Source organism: Bombus fervidus, chromosome 12, assembly GCF_041682495.2.
Source record: "Bombus fervidus isolate BK054 chromosome 12, iyBomFerv1, whole genome shotgun sequence".
NCBI classification, from domain to species: domain Eukaryota; kingdom Metazoa; phylum Arthropoda; class Insecta; order Hymenoptera; family Apidae; genus Bombus; species Bombus fervidus.
This window is the reverse complement of record NC_091528.1, coordinates 8523216-8544085: the sequence shown is the minus strand read 5'-3', so window position 1 is coordinate 8544085 and position 20870 is coordinate 8523216. Positions and strand designations below refer to the sequence as shown.

The 20870-nt window shown below is 34.7% G+C and overlaps 2 protein-coding genes across 14 annotated transcripts in view; both read right to left on the bottom strand.

Moving 5' to 3' along the window:
* Positions 1-2128: 2128 nt before the first annotated feature.
* LOC139992724 (gastrulation defective protein 1 homolog) lies at positions 2129-4546 on the bottom strand. The gene has a single exon (XM_072013855.1). It carries the CDS (start codon positions 4234-4236, stop codon positions 2236-2238), a length of 2001 nt encoding a protein of 666 aa, XP_071869956.1. The 5' UTR covers positions 4237-4546; the 3' UTR covers positions 2129-2235.
* Positions 4547-8283: 3737 nt separating this feature from the next.
* Sei (potassium voltage-gated channel seizure) overlaps positions 8284-20870 on the bottom strand; it is a 145568-nt gene continuing 132981 nt past the window's right edge. For 6 of the 13 annotated variants that reach the window (XM_072014185.1, XM_072014188.1, XM_072014186.1 and 3 more), the window contains 6 exons: positions 20265-20360; positions 19758-19898; positions 18915-19239; positions 18271-18348; positions 16176-16412; positions 8284-16020 (listed from right to left, as the gene is read on the bottom strand). In XM_072014185.1, coding sequence (XP_071870286.1) covers positions 15687-16020; positions 16176-16412; positions 18271-18348; positions 18915-19239; positions 19758-19898; positions 20265-20360 — 1211 coding nt within the window. In that variant the 3' untranslated portion in view covers positions 8284-15686. The remainder of the gene's footprint in view (positions 16021-16175; positions 16413-18270; positions 18349-18914; positions 19240-19757; positions 19899-20264; positions 20361-20870) is intronic. The other 7 variants (XM_072014191.1, XM_072014195.1, XM_072014187.1 and 4 more) reach the window with 6 other exon arrangements.

The window sequence follows — 20870 nt, the reverse complement described above, 5'->3', positions numbered from 1 at the left end:
GGCGGATAAACGAAAATATACATTTTCTTTAAAAAATTGATTTATTTAAATAAAGTCTGAATTGAACAATATTAGGTTTCGCGTTTAAATAAATTGTTAATAAGTAAAAAGTATTATTTTAAAACTATCACGGAAATGATAACAATACTATTAACGGTATAGGGTAATCATATTTATTGAGCACATTTTTTACAAATATACCGAATTTTGTTTGTGCATTTTCCGCATACGATCTTTTTTGCAATATGTACAACAATTATTGTGCTTCTATTTTTTTTACAGTAGCCCACTTGGCAACTGTTTCGCACTTCTGACGTTGAAAGTGACAGAAATGAAACGTCTGATCTTTGACAAAATATGAACTCCTTTTTGGATATTTTCTCTTTACAAAGGGACCTCGAGTTTCATCTTTCCCCATATAAGGGAAACAATTCAAAATATATTTTGTTTGGACGTCAACTGCAAACCAAAACTTAATGCCAAATTTATGAGGCTTATACGGCATATATTGGGTAAATCTGCATCGAGCTTTCGTTGGAAGTAATTGTTCATCTATTGAGATATTTTCATATGGCTTGTAACAAGCCTGGCTATTATAAATCTGTTCCATATTTCGGCTATCAGCGCAAATTTATCTGTTTGTAATCTTTCGGAGACTTTCAATGATCTCGCTTCATATGCGCCCCGGGCATATAGAATTCCTAGAAAACTATGTAACTCAGCAAATGTGATTGTTCGTCTTTTTTTAAAACTCGATGCGCCTCGGTTTCAGTGCAATCTTTTGTGTTCCATTATGTGTCTGTCGATTATCAATTCGAAAGCACTAGTTACACAACCCAACATAATATTTCTCTTAGCGTAGCCAGTAGGCCCTGCGATATCCTTGAATATCATACGGGCGTCCTGCCCCTAGATTCGCCTGCTTTCAGTTTTATCTACTGTGTGCCGTCAATTGCAATTTCAATTTCACCCATTACATTTTGGGATGTGCTTGGGATGCTCGCTCTTTCATCCTCGGAGTCAGAACTAGAAAAAATACGCACACTTTCAAGAAGTTTTCTTCTTCACTATCCAAAGATCCTTCTATCTCTACACTTTCAGTGTATTCAGAACTTTCATTGTTAGCTTCGCTTTGGCCTAATTCATATTGATCTTCTTCGGAGGTATCCTCAGAACAATCTTCATTGATGTTGACAATTTTGTTCAATATCTTATTATATCTCCTGGATTCACTCATGATTGCTAGAAAAGAGGGATTGGTCAAAAAAAAAGAAAATACTGTGCCCAAATTTAATTATTCTATTGTAAATACTTACAATAAGTGGATAAAATAATGGAAATAATTGAAATCTTTAATAACTGAGACTTTTTCTGTGAAACTGTCTCTGAAAAACGGTTTGTTTATGAAATCAGCTAGCCCGTTAATTTGACGGGTTTCGTAGAGATAGGTATACTACATACAGATTTCAAAAATTAGAAAGCCTAGGGAAAAATAATTGTGTGTATATATCCTTTAGATGAAATGATTAATTTACGATGCAAAATGGTTAAAATTAATACTATGGTTTTTGGGATATTTCATTTCGAAGTTTGAAATTAAGTTTGAAACGTCAAATTGTCCCGTAAACCTAGTATTAATAGTATAAATAATTGGTAGTTCCTAACTTGGCAATATGAGACTAAATTTTTAATCGAAAAATGTCTTTCCTCGTTGAACAAATGAAACACAATCAATTGATTGCATTAATGAAAAACTGAACTTGAAACGTTTATAAATGAAAATCGAAAAGAATTAAAAATGGTGTCTATAAAACGGAGAACAATTACATTTGAATTTTCACGAAGTATTGTTGTAAAGTATTATTAAATCGTATGTACGTTGTATCAAGCATGTATGATATCGTATCTTGAGGAGTAAGATTATTAAATAAAGTTTCGAAAAAAATATTCAAACACTACGATAATAAACATCATTAAAATTACTATTAAGAAATATAGTTGCTCAATAATAAATAATTTGTGTAAATTAAATATGAAGGAAGCAGAAGCTTTTCAAAACATTTCAATACATACTGCATACATACAAACATACAATTAAACGCAGGAAATCAATTAATTAAGCGAAAGATTGGTCTTAAACATAATGTATTCCGTTTATTAATACTTTACATAGATGGTTTTCATATAATATTATATACAATAATATAAACATGTCTGAGAAGTAATGTACAGTCTTCAAGTCTTCTGTTTCTTCGCACTTGATGCACCATCTTGCTCATCTGACTGGAATATTGTTTGCGGTTGAGTTTTCTTATACGCTGGTGCAATCCAGTATGGATTCTCTTCTGCTACTTTTGCATATTTCAAAATAGCCTCTCGAGGATCTTGGTCATCTTCTATTCTCTTACTAAGTCCCAAATTTCGAATTACATAAGAACTAAGCGTTCCACCAGAAGATGCGACTCTGCCACCTTGCCCAGAAGTAATTGGTAAATCTGGTCTTCTTGATTTTACAGGATCCAAACGATCTTTTTCCATTTGTTTACGAACAGATTTAGGCCTGTCCTGCCTGAACAGTGGAAGTGCATGTGGTGTAATAATCTGTTGGGTTGACATTACTTCAATGTGTTTTTGTTTCAAATGCGTTTTTACAACGCACAATTTAGCTCCTCTTAAGCTCTTCTTAGAATCATAATATACTTTAACTATTCCATTTCCACAACCAACAAATATTTGATTTAGTTTTGGATGCCATAATGTTTTAATAACATGCGAGTTTGTTACGCTTATTTCATTAATTAGATCAAAGGTCTTTGTATCGTAAAATAGTATTCTACCAGTATTTTGATTCCTATTCAATGACTCTCCTGTAATGAGAATTGAATCATCTGGATTAAACATGCAATCAGTTGTATCATATCTGGAATATAAATTGTTTGCTTCAAAGACAGGAGTTTTAAATGCTCTCAAATCCCAAAGCTTCAAGGTATCGTCGCAGCTTCTCGTTGCAAGCATTTGTCCAAGATAAGAGAAACTTAAGCTTGATATCTCACTACCCTGTGTATGTGCATTCCTCTGAATCAGCGATGGATTCACAAAATTTTTTCTATGATCCCACATCTGTATAGAACCATCTATACAACCACAGGCAACTACAGTACCCTCTCTGCTATAGCCACATGTAGTTGGTATTGTTTTAACTCCATTTTGTGCTCTACACTTTATTAAATGTTTGTGAGCACGTGGCCTATATAAAATCCATATTCTACAAGTACTATCTTGTGAACAAGTAAGGTATTCTTCCTTTGTAAATGGATGCCAACAACCACTGTTTAATCCTGCTGTATGACCTTTTGTACGTGCCATGTCTGATATATATTGATCACCTTTCACAGTTTCGCATTTTTCAAAACCATCTCTGTCCAAAACTTTTGCTTGTGCAGAACCTGATATGACTAATATAACATCGCCAGTCGTTGAATATTGTAGACATTTAATCGGATGATTTTCACAAGGTTGTAGCGTTCTGAAACTTCTCATAGATGAATCCATACCAGCAAAATCCCAGAAACAAACATCATAATCGATAGAACCTGAAGCTAATCTAGCTCCAGAAGGATCTGCTGCAATAGCTGTTACCGCTTTTGTTCCATGAGTCATTGTAACTTCATGACTACACGGAACTTTGTCTTTCAACTTTAATTCTTCTTCAGTATCAGATTCATTGTCATCTTCATCGCTTTCATCATCATCGTCATCTTTATCTTTTACTTTTGTAGATTGTTCCGACAACGTTGAATTCTCAAGCCCATGAGGTATTGGAGGACCAATAAAATCATCCTCTTCATCCTTACTATCATTAGTACTTCCATTATCAGCAGCATCGCTACTTTTACCTTCCTCTAATAATTGTGTTTTAGTCTCTGTATCGATAGCTTTTGTTTTCTCAGATATTGCTTTGTTAGTATTAATACTTTTTGTAATATGCTCCAACATTTCTTGTACATCAAAGGACTTGGCCTTTTTACCAAAGCCAGTTATGCCCATAACGTCTTTCAAATTTTGAGATTCTTCTTCATCTTCTGGTTTGATTTCATTCATTTTTGTTATATTAGTCTCTAATGATTTTTTACCAAATGTACCAAATCCAGAACTTACAGATTCTGTATTTTTCATTTGTTCCCGAGATAACTCTTTACTGATCTTTCCAAATGTTATAACCTTTTTCGTGTTCATGATTATATTATATTCACAAAATTTATTCTTCTTTGATACAATCAATTTTTTAATTTAAACTCTTACTTCAGACATTCCATAAGACTTGACATATTAAGTCGAACAGACACTGGAGGTTATGATGTCTTATAATTTGACACTTGCTTAATTTAGAAGGAATCTTAATAAAATTGATACAAGGAGAAATATTAAACTTCAAATAAGAATATGCAATCACAAAAGTTCATAATTTCATTCCTCAAACACGTTTTTTGTTTTTTGAAATTCAATATTTGATATCTTTGCAGAAATGCAAACAGAAACAGAAACACAAACAAGGCATAAGTCCAGCTACTTGCTCTGTAACATATGTCAGACAAAATGCATACTGCCATCTCTGAAGAAAAGCAGGAACTGAAACTTGGAGTATTCAGGGATAGATGGCAGAACATGGCTCGTCCGAAGGCAAAAATCGAGTCTTTTGCTCCAAGACGTCCCTTAGACGAAATATGTGCTGCCATCTGTGCAGAAAACACGGAACCGCAACTTGGAGTATTCATGGATAGATGGCAGCACATGCCTCGTCCGAAGGCAAAAATCGAGCCCCTTGCTCAGAAACGTGAGTCCGACAATTCGTGTGCTGCCATCTGTGCAGAAAACACGGAACCGCAACTTGGAGTATTCATGGATAGATGGCAGCACATGCCTCGTCTGAAGGCAAAAATCGAGACCTTTGCTCCGAAACGTGCCTCGGACAAAACATGTGCTGTCATCTATGCGCAAAACGAGGAACCGCAACTTGGAGTATACATGGATAGATGGCAGCACATGGCTTGTCCGAAGGCAAAAATCGAATTCTTTGCTTCGGAACGGGCTTCGGACAAATCGTGTTCTGCCATCTATGAGCAAAAGGCAGAACCGCAATTTGGGGTATTCATGGATAGATGGCAGCACGTGCTTTGTCGGAAGTAAAAAATCGGAGCCCTTTCTCTGTAACTTGTGTCGGACAAATCACTTTCTGCCATCTATTGAATGAATGAGTGTTTGCGGAAAGTGAAGGTAACATGATATCCTTATGAAACGACGATAATTAAGTAAATTATTAGAATATTAAGTAAAATTTATATAAAATAAGGACAATGCTGTAATTTCAACTGAAATCAGTGTTATCATTGGACCAACTTGCATTTCCTGTAAAATTATAATTTTTATTCGACAGTTAATCAAATGTTTAAGTTTCACATTTATATTATCTAACAATAAGTTCTTTGCTTCTCCAGTATTGTAAGCTTGCAGATACACTCGCTACCAAGTTACACGTTTGTTATACAATTTCCTTTCTATAAACTGTGCAGTCAAACAGTAAGTCAACTTTCAAATAAGCATCCTATCTTCTTGAAACTTTGGAAACAACATAGTTTCCGGCCCAATTGCTTTCCTTTCTTTTTCTCTCCGTTTTAATTAATATCACACTAAATTAACAATAATCCATCGATGGAAACGAAGAAAAAAGGAAAATTTATGAATTATTATGAATGTTTGAATTAATAGTAAACGATGTGAAAGAGGAAACTCCTTGGATCGTTTTAAGAAACTACTCACGTAATCTTTTAATATATTCTAGCCGTATACAAATTGTAAGCAACTATACATGTATAAATTTCATTTGTTTGATTCTCTCCACACATTATCTAATTTCATTCTCTTGGAACCGATAGAACGGTAATTCTATACACACAGAATGAAGTAAATAAAGTGTTGCAATAAATTATTTTCTTTGAAATCGTTGCAGATATCGATTGCTTTATTAAACAAATTAAATAAGACAGCGGTGATAATTCTTTTAGAGTGGAATACATAGTTTTAGAACTGTGACGAGGAAAAAAAAGAAATTATACCGTACCATATTGATGTACTAAATTAATTTGTATTATATTATCATTGCAAAATATAGCAAGTATAGCATGTATATTAAAATAGAGTAAATTACACTATTCACGTTATATTTTATCCATATTAATATCCATGTTTATTTAAATTAATCGATTCTTTGTTATTCGAACAATTCTTACATCAAACTGAATAATATTCGTTTAAAGTATTCTGTTTCTTTAGTTTTCATAGTTAAACAGTTAAACAAATGCTTTCTTCACAAAGTATCGAAAAATAAAGGGAATAATCGCATGTTGTATTAAAAAGAATTTTGTTCGACCTTTCAAACAACGTGAAGATATTTTAATTATTTTATTAACAAAACGTGTCTGCGGTAATTTCTTAGAAAGCGGCTTGCAACACTTTATTTGGCTCACCTTATATGTACGAATTTGTCTTTTCTTTAAATATCGTCCTCTTCTCAATTTATAATATGTAATAACGAATAAATCTCGCATTTTTCAGCATCTACCTGTTCTTCGGTTGTGTAAACTTCTTCTTCAATGTCTATTTTTCTTCCTTGAACCGTTATCTCTTGCGTTCATATGGTTTTCGCCTCGAAAATCGAAGAAACTTTCATCGAGGGTGGTTTTCACCCCGCTGGTGCAATAAGAATGAGGTAAAATCGTAGGATAATACGTGGCAGGTGGGTAGTGAGGTACAAAAGTACGTGTCAACATAGTGAAAATATGTAATAAACATATTTTTATGCAATGTACGGAAAGCTTATCTAAATACGCGTTCACACAGGCACACACAACGAGGAATTCTTCGCTTCCGGAACGGTGACCATCCCCATCACTTCCTGCTCGCAGCATCTATCACCCTTTTCGTCTAATTTCTTTCAATACTTTTCTGAGATATTTTATTAAATATTATTCTTCAAGTTATATCATTTTAATATCTTTTCCTATCGAACGATTGACCAGTGTATCTGAATCGACGACCAATAACTAAAAAATAAAATGAAGTAGTTAATTTTATTAATTAGAAACTGGAAATGATTAAGAAGCAAAGTCTGGAATTATAAGGTTAAATAAATTAAAAAAGAAAAAAAAAAACAAAAAGGTAATTGAGTTTTGGATTTGGGACGGTGACGCTTTTGAATTAGGTTTTTTTTTTTTTTAGATCAACTCGTATTTATTTCAGATGTTATTAAAAATTGATTGTAAAATTGGAGTAGATAATTCGAACGAATTTCTTCTAATCTAATTTCCCTTTCATTTCTCAATCAATAATATCGGATCACTAAGGATTGCAATAATTTGGATTATTGAATTTTTACGCGACACAAATCTCTGATCATCTTTATTTTACATGACGCAAGATACAAATTACAATTGTGGCTATTGATAAAGTAAACAGAGGCAAGTTGAGCAAGGCCATGGCATAAAAGGGAGTGAGTAGGGCGCTGAGAACAAGAATGCGTGAAATTTACGAAGAAACGTAAAGTAAGAGTGAAAGTGATGGGAAAATGTTAGAAAAATTGTAGAAAGCAAGGTGTTTGAGGCAAGACAGATGCGATGGATTTAAAGAGAAAATGTTTAGAAGAAGAAAATGAGATGTAGTCACTGTCCTAAGCAGATGACACAGTACTTCTAGCGAAGGGTCAGTATGAGAAACGATGAAGAGGATGAAGAGTTATCTGAAAGAAAAGGGACTAATGTTAAACGCAGAAGGATCGAGAATATTAATATTCAAGAAGGAAAGAGGCCAAAAGACGAGAGGAAAATGGAAATGAGAGCGACTAAGTGATAGAAGAAGTGAAGGACTTTAACAACATACATTCTTAAAAGAAAAAAAAAAAAAAAAAAGAAAAATAATGGCAATAGACATGAGGATTAAAAAAGGCCGTTCCAATTTTCTCATTCGATTTACTATGAAACTCGTGCAATTTACTTTCTATGTTTTGCGCTCGAAATATACAAAATTTCCCATTTTATTTTTACTCGATTTATCGTATTTCTTCGTCTTCGTTCCACGTGAAAAATGTTTTGAGATATCTCCGGCCAATAATCTTTCGGACGACCAAAATTAATTATAGAAAAACAATTAAACCAAAGGAGATCAAATCAAAAAGAACAAAAGAACGCCAGAATATCTTCTTTCAGAAATAGAATGAAATAGACAAGACACTTTGTTGAATGCGAACATTTTTATTGAGCTACGCTGTAAAAAATTCGAGGCGATATTTTCTTTCAAGCGATTGCTCTCCATAATTCTCCATATATTTTTGTATTCATGATATCTTTGTCGACGAGGGGTAAGAATAAAGACACTCGTGTAATTTTATTTTAATCGGAGGGTGCTCGGTGAAGAGCAGGAATTGATTTACGGGGGTGGTACAAAAATCTTGTGTCTTCTCTCTCACACGTTTCTTTCTCACTCTCATACACTCTCTTTCGTTTTTTTCTCCACTTTCACCATATTTCATTCGCACTTAGCTTTCTCTCTATTTCACTCACACGCACTTTCTTCCCTTTCCACGCGAACAAATCCTTTTTCTCTCTTTGTTACGTGTTTACAAATCAGTGCGCTCACTGTTATAATCGATACGATCCAAGATTATGTCATATATATGTATATATGTATATATATATACAGAACAATCTTAAATTGCATAATCTGGGAAAAAACGCGAGTAAATTCATCTACCGCGGATGTAGGATTTCGTTTCGTCCCTCTCTCACTCTCACACTTATTTTCTTCTCCTTTTTTTTTTTATTTTTCTTCAAATTTCATTCCTTTTGCTCTTAACATTATCTCTCGTTTAAGATTCTCTTATCCACTTTTCAAACGAGTGACGCATTCGCGACGAGTGTTCCTCGAATTATCTTCTCGAGATCATTTTCATCAATTTATTTTTTAATTGTCGCGATAAAACTGCAAATTACTCGGGAGATTCTAGAGAATTTTTTTCGGTACCATCACATTTGATGTTCCATCGAGGACACTTATTACTAAATTATTGCGAATCTGGCACGGATAGTTTAACGAATTATTGCCAATTTCTGACGTCGTAGTCTTACATTCCCCAATTATTTAATAGTCACGAATATTTCTTTGTAATTTTTCTGTTACAGAAAAGTATAAAGGATCCACATAAATGTAACATTTTGATATTTAGGAATGCGTAATGTTCTTTCGGAAATGGAATCAAAGAATAATATTAAATCATGAGACCCGCGTTAAGAGTGAACTTTCATTTTACGCGACAAATTAAGAGAATTTTTCGTGAATTCAGCTACATGTTCCTAAATATCGTCCTTTGAATCTTCAAAGTATACAAATTACGTCGATTTCCATATTTAAGTGTACAAACGAATCATAAAAATCGTATGTTGCACACGAAATTAAAATTAAAAATCACATTTATCCATTAAATACTTTCAACAACCTTTACAATCGCTCTCGAGTCTTCAAAATTACTTAAAAATCCTCTCGATAAATAGAATCAACCCTCGAGTAACCTACCTCTAAAATTTCCCTCGAGAAGATTAAATCGATTGAATCAATCAATTCGTTTTCGAGTCGAGAAACACTCGAACACTGACGGAATCTCGTTACACAGCCTGATGTCATCTCGTTATACAGCCTGACGTCGTGACAAACTGGAACTCGGTCCTGGCACGAAATCTACCTCGAACAACGATCCTCTGAACGTTTCGACTTTTTTATCCCTCCCCCAATTTATTTTCTCTCTCCCTGTCTCGATACGGCCGCGGTAGAATTCAAAAGCGAGAGGCAGCTTCGATAAAAAACGAACATAGTTTTATAATACGCACGTATGGAATTATAATTATCGATGATTTTCTGTGTACGTGTCCTTATGTGTATAATATGCGTGTGTTGGTTTCATAAGATTCGATGCAGGCATACGTAGTTTGTTTTGCGATCTTGTAAAACTTGTTATTTATCGCGTAAGCGTGTGTTGTAGCGTTTCCGAACATTCCATTGAAGATATTTTACTCTCTTATTAGAAATTAGAAATTAGAAGTACTAGAAGTTAGGAGAAAAACCCGACTATGCAATACTATAGAGCGACTAACAGCAAATTATTATCAAATTGTTATTACTTTTCCTTTTGGGGTATTACGAAAAATTAGAAGATAAATGTGGTTACAAGGAAATAGTATAATATTTCATAGTCAAAGGGAGAGTCGAAGTGTTAACAAATAAATAAATAACTTCTGGGGATGATAATCAGGATCTTTAAGTGAATTACATGTAATAAAATTCACGATATGATATATAATAAAATATACGTATGTGTACTACAAAATTCATTCGTCTGCATCGAGTCTTACTCAGCTGCATTTAATGATCGTCACGGAAATGTTCAATGTTTTCAAACGAGAAACTCGAAGACGTTCGTGCGACGACTGCCGGTCCAAAAATTCTTATCCTTCGATAAAAATCGTTCTCAGTCTGAAGGAAACAGGTTTGACGAAGGACGAAGTGACGATAAGTTCAAACGTCTATGAAGGGAATTACGATGGTCTCAAAGAGAAACAAACTCGATGTCGTCCGAATTTTAATCTCGGATCAACATCATGGAACTTGTTTAATCTCATGGTGGGTTTTAAGGAATTTGAAGAATTTCAATTCGAATTGAAATTTGGGGAAGTTTCGAGTCAAGCTTGGATAGGTTTGATAATTCCTCGTAAAATTTCTAACGCAAACTTTCGTGCCTTTTTTATTAATTTATTTCAACTTTGGAAGCTTCTTCTCAAAAAGCTTGAATTAAAAAGTACAGAGCAAAAACTTACGTTAGAAATTTGCCAGAAGAAAGATGAAACACTGTTGCAAGTATCGTCCCTACTGTTCTTCTTTTGCTTCTCTCGGTTTTGATATTCTTGCGGTCAGAAAAAGAAAAAAGAGCGAATCTCTATTGGGAATCATCGCGTTTTGCATCATTGAGTTGATCGTTTTCTAAACAAATACAACCGTATTTCTCCAAATATCACGACTTACTCTCGTCATCCTAAAATGTAGAAAACGAGTTTGAGTTGCTGGCGAAGTTACGTGTTGACATCTTGCGATCAGAAAAACGAATGATTTTTCTCACCGTTGTATCATTATAATTAAAAAATTTCTTCGAAAGATATACAGTACGAGTCTCTTATATATTTCATCGTCGAAATATTTTAATTATCGATTGCTATTCACTCGTGATATTTCTAAAAAATTTTCGCAAAAATTCGATGTTCGAAAGGGTATGAAGTGAATTCTGGCGATTTGAACGAAATTTTCGCGGAATATTCTTTAAGATGATGCAATGGACGTTTCTTTTTTTCTTTCTTTTTTTTTTTTTTTTTTTTGTATCCGACTCTTTCAGCGACATTAATTTCGTCGACGATCGCATCTTTTATAAACGACTGGTAAAGAAAAATCGGATCTAAGAAACATAAGAGAATTTTTACTGTTTTCTCTTCATTCTTGGACAGATACATTGATCAACGATTTGAAAATGAACAGGCATTTTTTTCTTGTAGACACTTTCGACGTTTGACAGGCTGGTTATCCTTAGAAATAAAATTCTACTTATCGTTGTGCATTCATCGTTCAACACACTTGGATAAATTTTTGTTAAGCGTCGTTCTTCGTCCATCACTCGATCGAATGAAATCGTTTAAAATTAAACAGAATTCCCATCTCTTGTTATAAAATAGCAAAAATTCGGTGATACTTGAAAAATAATCAATGATCGTTGTTAGAATTGAAAACATTCAATTATATCCATACTTTTTCAAAAAATAGGATTTTTATAATAAATCTGTGGATATTAATTCGTATAAATATGTTGATTAGAAAAGAAACGAACGAGAACTGTTGTCTTTTTCCTCCTGAAGTGATCATTGTTGCCCTCTTTCTGGACCTTTTGTCGAACATCTGTTGCTTCTTTCTCTCTTTTTTTTTTGCATTTTCTTTTTAAAGAACAATAAATCCGTATCGTTTCGCCGTGTACCTAAGTGCGAAAATCCACGTGTGCTGCGTGTACTACTGGTAGTAATAATAATCAAAGATAATCGCTATTTGTAATTAAAAAGCTGCTTCTCATTAGCGCTGCGTCGCTGCTCCTCTCGTTACAAAGTAACTACGAATCATTTAATCGTTACATCGAATGTATCGGTATCATTTACAGCCTAAAATACTGAGCAAAGAACGAATAGATCTGTGATCGATGATCCTCGATCGAGCCTCCCCTCTTCCCCAATCGCATTCGGAATTTACCTCTCACAATCCATTCTTTCTTTCACATTCATTCCTTACAATTTTAATATATGCGTACTTTCTTTTGAAAATTTCGATTTTCATATTTAGTTACTTTCATTTAATTTCAATGGCGTTTCCTTTTGTTCCTCCATAATTAATTCAAATATTGCTTTGAATTAAATTCAATATTTAATATATTCACTCGAAGTGATATGTAATTTCGATCATCTATGTTCCGGTTGTTTTTTTTTTTTTTGTAGATCGATGCTTTATTCTGACTGGAAAAATATAATTTATTACTCATTTTTTTCGTCAGACTGTTAAATAATTCGAGATTAGTTTCCAATTATTGTCAACGGTCATACCAATCGATAATCGAACCATAACACCTTCGTTAACAACGTAACATCGAAGAAAATCGTGATCAGAGTTCGATCAGCGTGGAAAACGATTTATACAGGGATGATCGGGGATCATCGATCATCGCTTTTCACCCTTATCACTGTGTGATAAATCGCCGGAGGGGGTGAAAAAAGTAAACTCGGGAGGTCGAGAACGAAAAGAGAGGAAGAGAAACCAACGTACGCTTAGGAGCATTAATTAATTCGAGATATCTTGTAAAAAATTTTTTTACAACGTGTATACGCATAGACATAGACGCACGTATAATTGCTCAGTGTATATACGTACACACGCACGTGTATGTATAACATATAGGTATATATATATAATTTATATACCGTTATTGCGCAGGCAATTGTTCATTCATTAGACTTTTTTTTGTCATTTTCTTTTCTCTCTTTTTTCTTTTTACCATTTTTATACCCGTCGGTATATATTACTATATTTTCCTCGCCTCTTCCCCCGTCGCGCTTGCGTTTTCATCCCTACGTTTATGGCAATAATAATATCAATAATATAATTATAATATAATAATAATATAACAATAATAATAATAACCGTAATAATAATCATAATAATAATAGTAAGAATATTAGTCATTATCTAAATTCTCTCCGTATTAATTTTCCCGTTTTCTCTTTCGCTTGCCTCGTGTGTATTTTTTCCCTCTTTAATTGTTTCATTTATTTATTTATTAATTTATTTATTTATTTTTTTTTTGGTTGTCTGTATAAAGGACATTGCAGTTTTACTTCGTAGGTGGCACTCAGAATTGTATTTTAATTATTTAATTATCTTTTGTATTTCTCTTATTACTCTCGCAATATCTAATTGTTCGTCATGGGTCGTCCAGCCATTTTGTAATTCGCCCCCGACAATGCCCTTGCTTTTATTTAACTTAAACACGTATATTTCCCGAAGATCGCAACACTATGTTTCCCTTTATTATTTGACGCAATTTTTATCATCCCCAGCTGCTTTCTTCTAATTTCATCGTATAATCTTATTTTTTAAACGTCGCTTATAAGCAATAAAAAAAGAAGGTGCTCTCAGTCGATATTAATCTTAATTTTGAACTTAGCTACGTGTATTTATCTTGACGCGAAGGACTCCGAAAATTTAAGAAACTTTCTCTCTCTCTTTCTCTCTCCACGAGCTGCACATTGTAATTTCTCCTTTAATTATTTTTGTATATCTTTAAACATTATTTTTCGTCTTACTTTATGAACATCGATCTTCTGCCTGTTATCTTGTACTTTCATTTTATTTCTTTTAATTCTTCTTTAATTCCCCTCAGTGTTCGTTTCTTTTGTTCTTCTTCACGATGTTATCGAATAACGAAAGAGAACTTTCCACGTGCAAAACAAAAAAGCATCGCTTCCGGAGGGGAATACATAGTAATTTGTGTATCTGTGTATGTGTGTAGATGCGAATGTGTATATCGATTAACTCGATTAAAAAATTGCTCAAAGGAAATGTAGCGTTAATACGGGGTAGAAACCTCGAAGGCAAGTTCACGTTCCAACGGTAGGATTAAATGTGTTGATACCACGGAATAATTGCGTCTATGTAATATGTACCTGTGTATGTGTACTTGTGTCTTTGTATATGTACGTGTATAGCTTTCTGAAACGCCGCTCGTGCTTTCCATTCTCACTCTTTCCTCTCGTCTTTTCGCTCTTTCAAACTTAAAAACTTCTTGTACCACGACGATATTGCTGTGCGCTTGCCAATCGATTTTCTCTTAATCATTCCACGCTCGAAAATTTATCGACAACGTTGTGGTAACCCGGGTAAATTAGTTGGAGAAAATATTTAGAGAAAATAAATAAGTCGCTTTTCAACGAAAATTTTGTAAAAATTGTGTTTGAATAGGTGTCGTTTTCTTAATAGGTGATATTAATCAGAAAAGAACGAGCAAAAATATCTTTTTTCCTTGAAGTGAATGTACATATACATATAAATGATCAAGTGCAATAATAGATATAGTGCTTTGCTTATAATACTGAAGTCACTAATCATTCATAATAATGCCTCGCGATTAGTAACGCAGTGTATAATAAAAAGCTTGAAAGAAACCGAAAATGTTACATTACGTGAAGATTCTACTTAAAATATTAAACACATAGATTTAATACAAGTAGAAAAATAAGTGATCGAACGAACGAAGAAACTCTTAGGCTTGTGCATATGTAATACTGCCTTTTTAATTGAAATAATTTAATTGAAATAATGTGTTGAAAATAATTTCTATGTGCTTTCTTCAGTATACTTTTTCAACGATTAATTAGTTTTATTAAAAATCTTGTTATAAATCTGAAAATAGATTTATTCCTAAATGAAAACTCACATGAAAGAATAAAACGAACATTCTGATCATTTATGCTGACCAATAACGAGGTTACGACTTTTTATTACAAATCTTCTTAACATTAAATACACTTAATCTATATCAAATATCTTCTTCTTTAATATATTTGATAATTGACATTAAACAAAATATATTTCCACACGTTCGTCAAAGTCAAACTTAAACGAAACAAAGTTTCATATGCACCAACCTAACAGAGTGTTATTATTATTCACCAACACTCGTCAAAAATCGAGTTTGACGAATCACAAATTGCCAAGCTCAACGACACAGTATCTAAAATTATCTAGTTACTCCATAAAAGAAGTACATGAAACTAACTCCAATCAACAAATCAAAACCAAAGGAATCTCCAGGAGAAAATCGATCGGCGGACGCGTATTCTATCCTGGCGCCACATTTTCTAGATCCTCCAAAAGGGAACGGAAGGAGTCCACAGCCATCCGAATGAATCATTAGAATCATTATGTTGTCGATTGCTCAACAACGCGTCGCGTTTCAGTCGTAAGCGAGCTGCAATTACTTCAAAAAGGAAGGGGAAACCTTGACTTTAACTACCGTGATCCTGGTCGAGTTCATCCAACGATTCTAATCTCGCGATCGGCGCCTCGTTTATCGTGAATTCCCAGGAGATGTCTTCGCTCGTTTGCCTCGAGGACTCTTGTCGTTGTCCCGACGCTTGACCTATGCCATCCTCTCGAGTAAGTTGCCTGCCGTCTGAACGTTGACTACTTGCTAGATCGGTGGAACCACGATGGTTCGTTGGTTCTTTTCGAGACTCGCTGCTTCGAGGACGTTGAGAGCTTCCTCGATCCGATACGGACACCACGCAGCTCCACGGATCGTCCCCTTCCGGTTCTGAACGCTTGTTGAACGAACTGTACCTGACGAATTAATTGCGAGATTAAGGCGAGAGAATATTAAAGAAGGAGCAGTGCATGGAATTTAGAATTGAATTAGAGAATTGTTTAGAATATTCGATATCAAACATTCTTAATACCTTGTAATCGACAGAAAAATGTAATTTTTGTCCACTTACCCACTCCTGAACTCTCCTCTCCTAAATGCAGCAGGTTGACTATGCCACCCGTGCGGCAGATGTGCCTGTTGTGTGGGTGGTGGTACGGCTAGATCGACGGGTTGGCTCTGTGACCTTGTGGGTGCTGTTCTCAACGCTGTCTGCAGGGCCGTTGCCAGGGCGGAACTATCCGACGTGACTGTCAATCGTGACGTACCCGAGGACGTTGACGCTGGAGGCTCCTTCGTTGGAGGTCTACTGCAGATGGAAATTAAGCAAAGAATTAATTCGTTTTAATCGAGATCTACTAGCGGCCGCTGGCGTCCGCTATGAATAGCAGCGAAATATACTTGAAGCACGTGATTTATGTACAAAGGGATTCGGTTAGGCCTCTAATTCCTCTAAGTGTCCCGAACAGTGTCGCAAGTCTGCCTGATTGGGACTCCTATACAAAAATTCGCGATTAATCTGACATCGACATTATTTAATTTATATTTCTACGGAACGTGGTCTGTATCGATCAGCTCCATCTCCTCGTTCCTTGGTACGCTAGTGTTCAAAAGGAGCACGAGTCTTGAATTCAGTGCTAAAAGGTATACGGTAGAATCTCGATAGTTCTGGGAAGAAACGAGTGATTCAGATTTGGATTCTTTTGCTTTTTTATTGCGAAGACACCTTACGACGAATGGCTCGAAGATACTGATCGCGTTTCCAGGATTATAGTTTATTTTTCTCAAGACAAGATTGAATTTAACCTGTTAACTGGGAACATCTTGAGACTATCGAGACTGTACTGCACTTTTCTAAATGGAAACTAGCAAAACATACGTATGCTTGTGCACTAATGAAAACATATGCCCTACGTAGTGGCGATTCATACTCGCGGGAATCAGCTACATATTGAATCTCTTACCTCTGTCCATTGTGATAGGATATTTTTAAATTGCTATGAAGGCAAGTTCTGTTAAGGTGTACAAAGAGTGGTAGTGTCGTGTGGATTACTATAATATAGACGAATTGAAAACTAGATTTTTTTCCGTGGAAAATTTTAGACACCTTTACATAAAGCTACAAACATTCGTGCTTGATGTTAAAATTTAATACTTTAGAAAGTATTTTGTGACAAATTTGAAAATATCTTTCTATCTTAATAGTAATAAAATCTTTTTGGAATTAATATCAAATTTTTCGATCTCCTAAGCGTGTATCTTCTTACAAAAATTTATACACGCAATACATACAATGTTAATGTTTGATATTGAAGTTCAATATATGGACCAATTTGGAAATATCTACTGACAAAATATTTAGGTGTATAATTTATGATTTTTTAAAATCTGTATTTTAGTACTAACTGTAAGCATTATTTAAATGTTTGTTCTATCGTGTGGAGAGAAAAGAACAATGGAAAGCTCTATCTAAAACGATGATCGTGGAAATTTTCCTTCAAACAAATTGACAATGGTGTAGTGATTAATTTGATGCCGTTAACGAGCAAACGAATCGAGGAAACATGGCTTGACATACCCCGCGTGTTCACCTTCAAGCTTCGAAAACGTGCTACGTCGCAGAATAAATAAAAATCCTCTACGCACGCGTCGTATGAAAGAATGCTCGATCGATATTCTAATTAAGGGGATAGAAAACAAAAAGATAGGCTCAGCAAGTTAAACAAAGAAATCGATCAGAAATATGTAACCTAACGAAAGATCTAGGCACTAATGATCGAGAAAAAAAGAAAGACCATTCTAAGTAGTATTTCAAAATGATTCTTGATTTAAATGTCGATGTCAATTATTCATTCTACTTGATACAATATATTAAAAAACAAATAAAAAAAGTAAAAAATGATCGAAATTACAAGGGCAAAGATTAGTTAGAAGATAAGGAGAAAGAGAGCGGAAATGAGATTATTTAAAGTTACAACGTGACAAGTTTCAACTAGCAACAACTTTCGTAAATGCAGAAAACTAACAGCGTTACTTTTATGCAAATTTTTATCTTTATCTTGATGTTTTGCATTAATATAATTATGATACTCCTGCCTCGGTTCTACTTGCGCGACACTGCTCGCAAAAAAAGGGTTTCAAAGAAGAGTATGAGAGAGTATGGTCACCTTCGGAACTTGTCCAACCTTTCCAAAATAAAAGACGTCGAAATCAAATGCAACTGATCCAGGGATTTCGAAAGAAAGCTTTCCAAGAATAAAAATATCGATTACTTCCTAGGAAAAACAGAATCAATTTCTACTTGAAAAAAAGAAGAAAGAGAGAAGATAGAAAAAGAGACAGAGAGACAGAGAGAGAGAGAGAGAGAGAGAGAGAGAGAATAATGGTTTAAAGAGAGAACAATTTATGTACGGTCCTGATAATCGATGTCGCGACTTCGAACGTTTCCAACCACGTCGATTTGAATTCAAAGAAAGATAGAAAAGAGAAAGAAAAGACACATGTTACATCTGCTGTGACGAACAGTAAAAGAATACGGTAACATGTGAAAAAGATGGCGGTTCCTTGAAATTTTAAAATAAAAATAAGGTATGTTTTGAGATATCAAATATTCATAAAGGCATTGATAAAGAATAAGAAACCTAAACTTCAGGCATTTTCTAAATATAGTAATATACCGACAAAGTTTGGAGGCACTCTGCATATGTAGTATAAATTCTCTAACTTTAATAATTAGACATCAATCTTTTTACCATGTTACTGTGCGAACGATAGGATTTCTAATTTACCAAATTGAATCGCGAACACTCACCTAAACAAACTGTGAGACGTGCTAGGCTGAAGCTTTCCATTTCCATTGTTCGACGGCGGACCTGTCGGCGGTTGCGGTTCACTGGCCGATCGTTGGACCAATGCTGGAGCTCTACTACTTTTCGACAGCCCGGCCGAGGTGGTTCCAGGCATCATCTCGATGCTGGAACTTTCCCTCGATGAATTGAGCGTCTGTTGTAGCAGATTCAAAATCAATCTGATGTCCTCACCCATAGAATGCTCCAGTGAGGTCACTTGTCGCGATAGTTGGTCTATTCTCGCGTTTATCTCTTCTACAGGCCGGCCTGGTCCACTTTGAAAGTCACCTAGAATTAGAAATAATCGGATAAAAAAATCTGTTCAACTGGAACTTGAGAAATTTAGTTCGATAGTTTGAGTTAGTTCTGCCATTTCTTTCGAATATTATTTTGGAATTGTATTTCGTCTCAAAATAGTTTTAATTGATGCTAGGCGTGTACCTATTAATTCGGTACCTTTAGATTTAGCAAATTTTTAATTCAAATATTTGTCTGTCTTACGTTTCGAAGAATTTTGTAAAAGTGTCATCTGTGTTTATATGTAAAAAGTTCGTATACATTGGTACGATGTAAATGTCTCGATGATAAATTTAATATTTCGAGATTCATAGATAAAATTTCAATTTAGTTTAAGGGGCACCTTTCTATGCGACCTCTTCAATATCTATTTTTCATTTCTCAGCAATTTTCGGAAAAGTCTCCTCACGTACATGACAAACACATATTCACGAGCAAAGGTGGCAACATTCGACCGTGATACAATACACAAACGACGGGGAATGAAACATGGAAACAATTCCACGCACCATGAGATTGTGGATGTTGCGGTGGCGATGGTGTGGTATAATGACTGGATGTCGTCGAGGTTGGATGCACAGCGTTTTGGCTGAGGCAGCTTTCACCGGCGGCTGAGCTTCTCCGTGTTGGTTTCGTCAACGGCGTGGTCACTGGATAAACCCAGGCACAGAAGTATCAATACCACGATCCGGGAAGTCAGACACGAGCCTTCCTAATCTCTAAAAGTGCCTCTTATCTCCAAAGAAAAGAGGGGAACCAGAAGGAGGAGACAGATAGGCAGAGAGCCACAGAGGAAGAGAGAGAGAAAAAAACTGAGAAAGAGCGAGAGAACAAAAGAGGTCGACAACTCTTGTATAAATTATGTTATTTTCCAGGGACTTAATTGCAATTGTGTCCCAGTTTCTTCAGCATTGGTTCATCGCCAGCTGATTATTGCGAGATAAACATTGTGTGTCTGTTCCGTTGCGACGATTTAGAAAAACTTGGCCAGTCTACTCCGCCAAATGGATACTTACTCTGCTTGGCAAGGTAATCGTGACTCGTCAGTGGTTGAAGATGGATCTTGTGCTGACGTAGGTCCGGTATGCTGCGCTTGAGATGGGTTAGCATGCCTGAACAACCAGGTTTCAAGGTGTTAACGAACTCGGGAATCAAATGCAAACGCAAAGCTTATAAACGCTGCACACTTAACCCAAACGCCTCTGATTTTCTTAGCTCGAGATGTGATGAGACGAGCTCGATTGATTATAAAAATAAACTAAAATGTTTTAAATAAAAATATTGTAGAATACGATTTTTAAGATTTTAGAATGTTCTGGAATAAAAATGTTCTAGAATATAACTTTAGAATGTTTAAAGTAAAAATATCTTAGAAAATAATTTTAGAACAATTTGAAGGCAAAATATTTTACAAAATTTTCCCTCGTCAAGCTCATCTCTTATATCGAAGAAAAGGATAATTCTTTTTTATTTTAATCTAGATTTAACGTTGTATTCTATTTACCTTAAATATTAATCATAAAAGAAATATCGCTTCGTAAAACGAAGGAAAAAAGATAATTCTGGTGATCTTGAAATCTTAAAAATCTATATTTTGAGTACTTCCATTTCAAGAGAATTCT

What these genes read in the sequence shown, in the direction of transcription:
- LOC139992724 (XM_072013855.1), bottom strand. Translation starts at nt 4,236, where the DNA reads ATGAACACGAAAAAGGTTATAACATTTGGAAAGATCAGTAAAGAGTTA.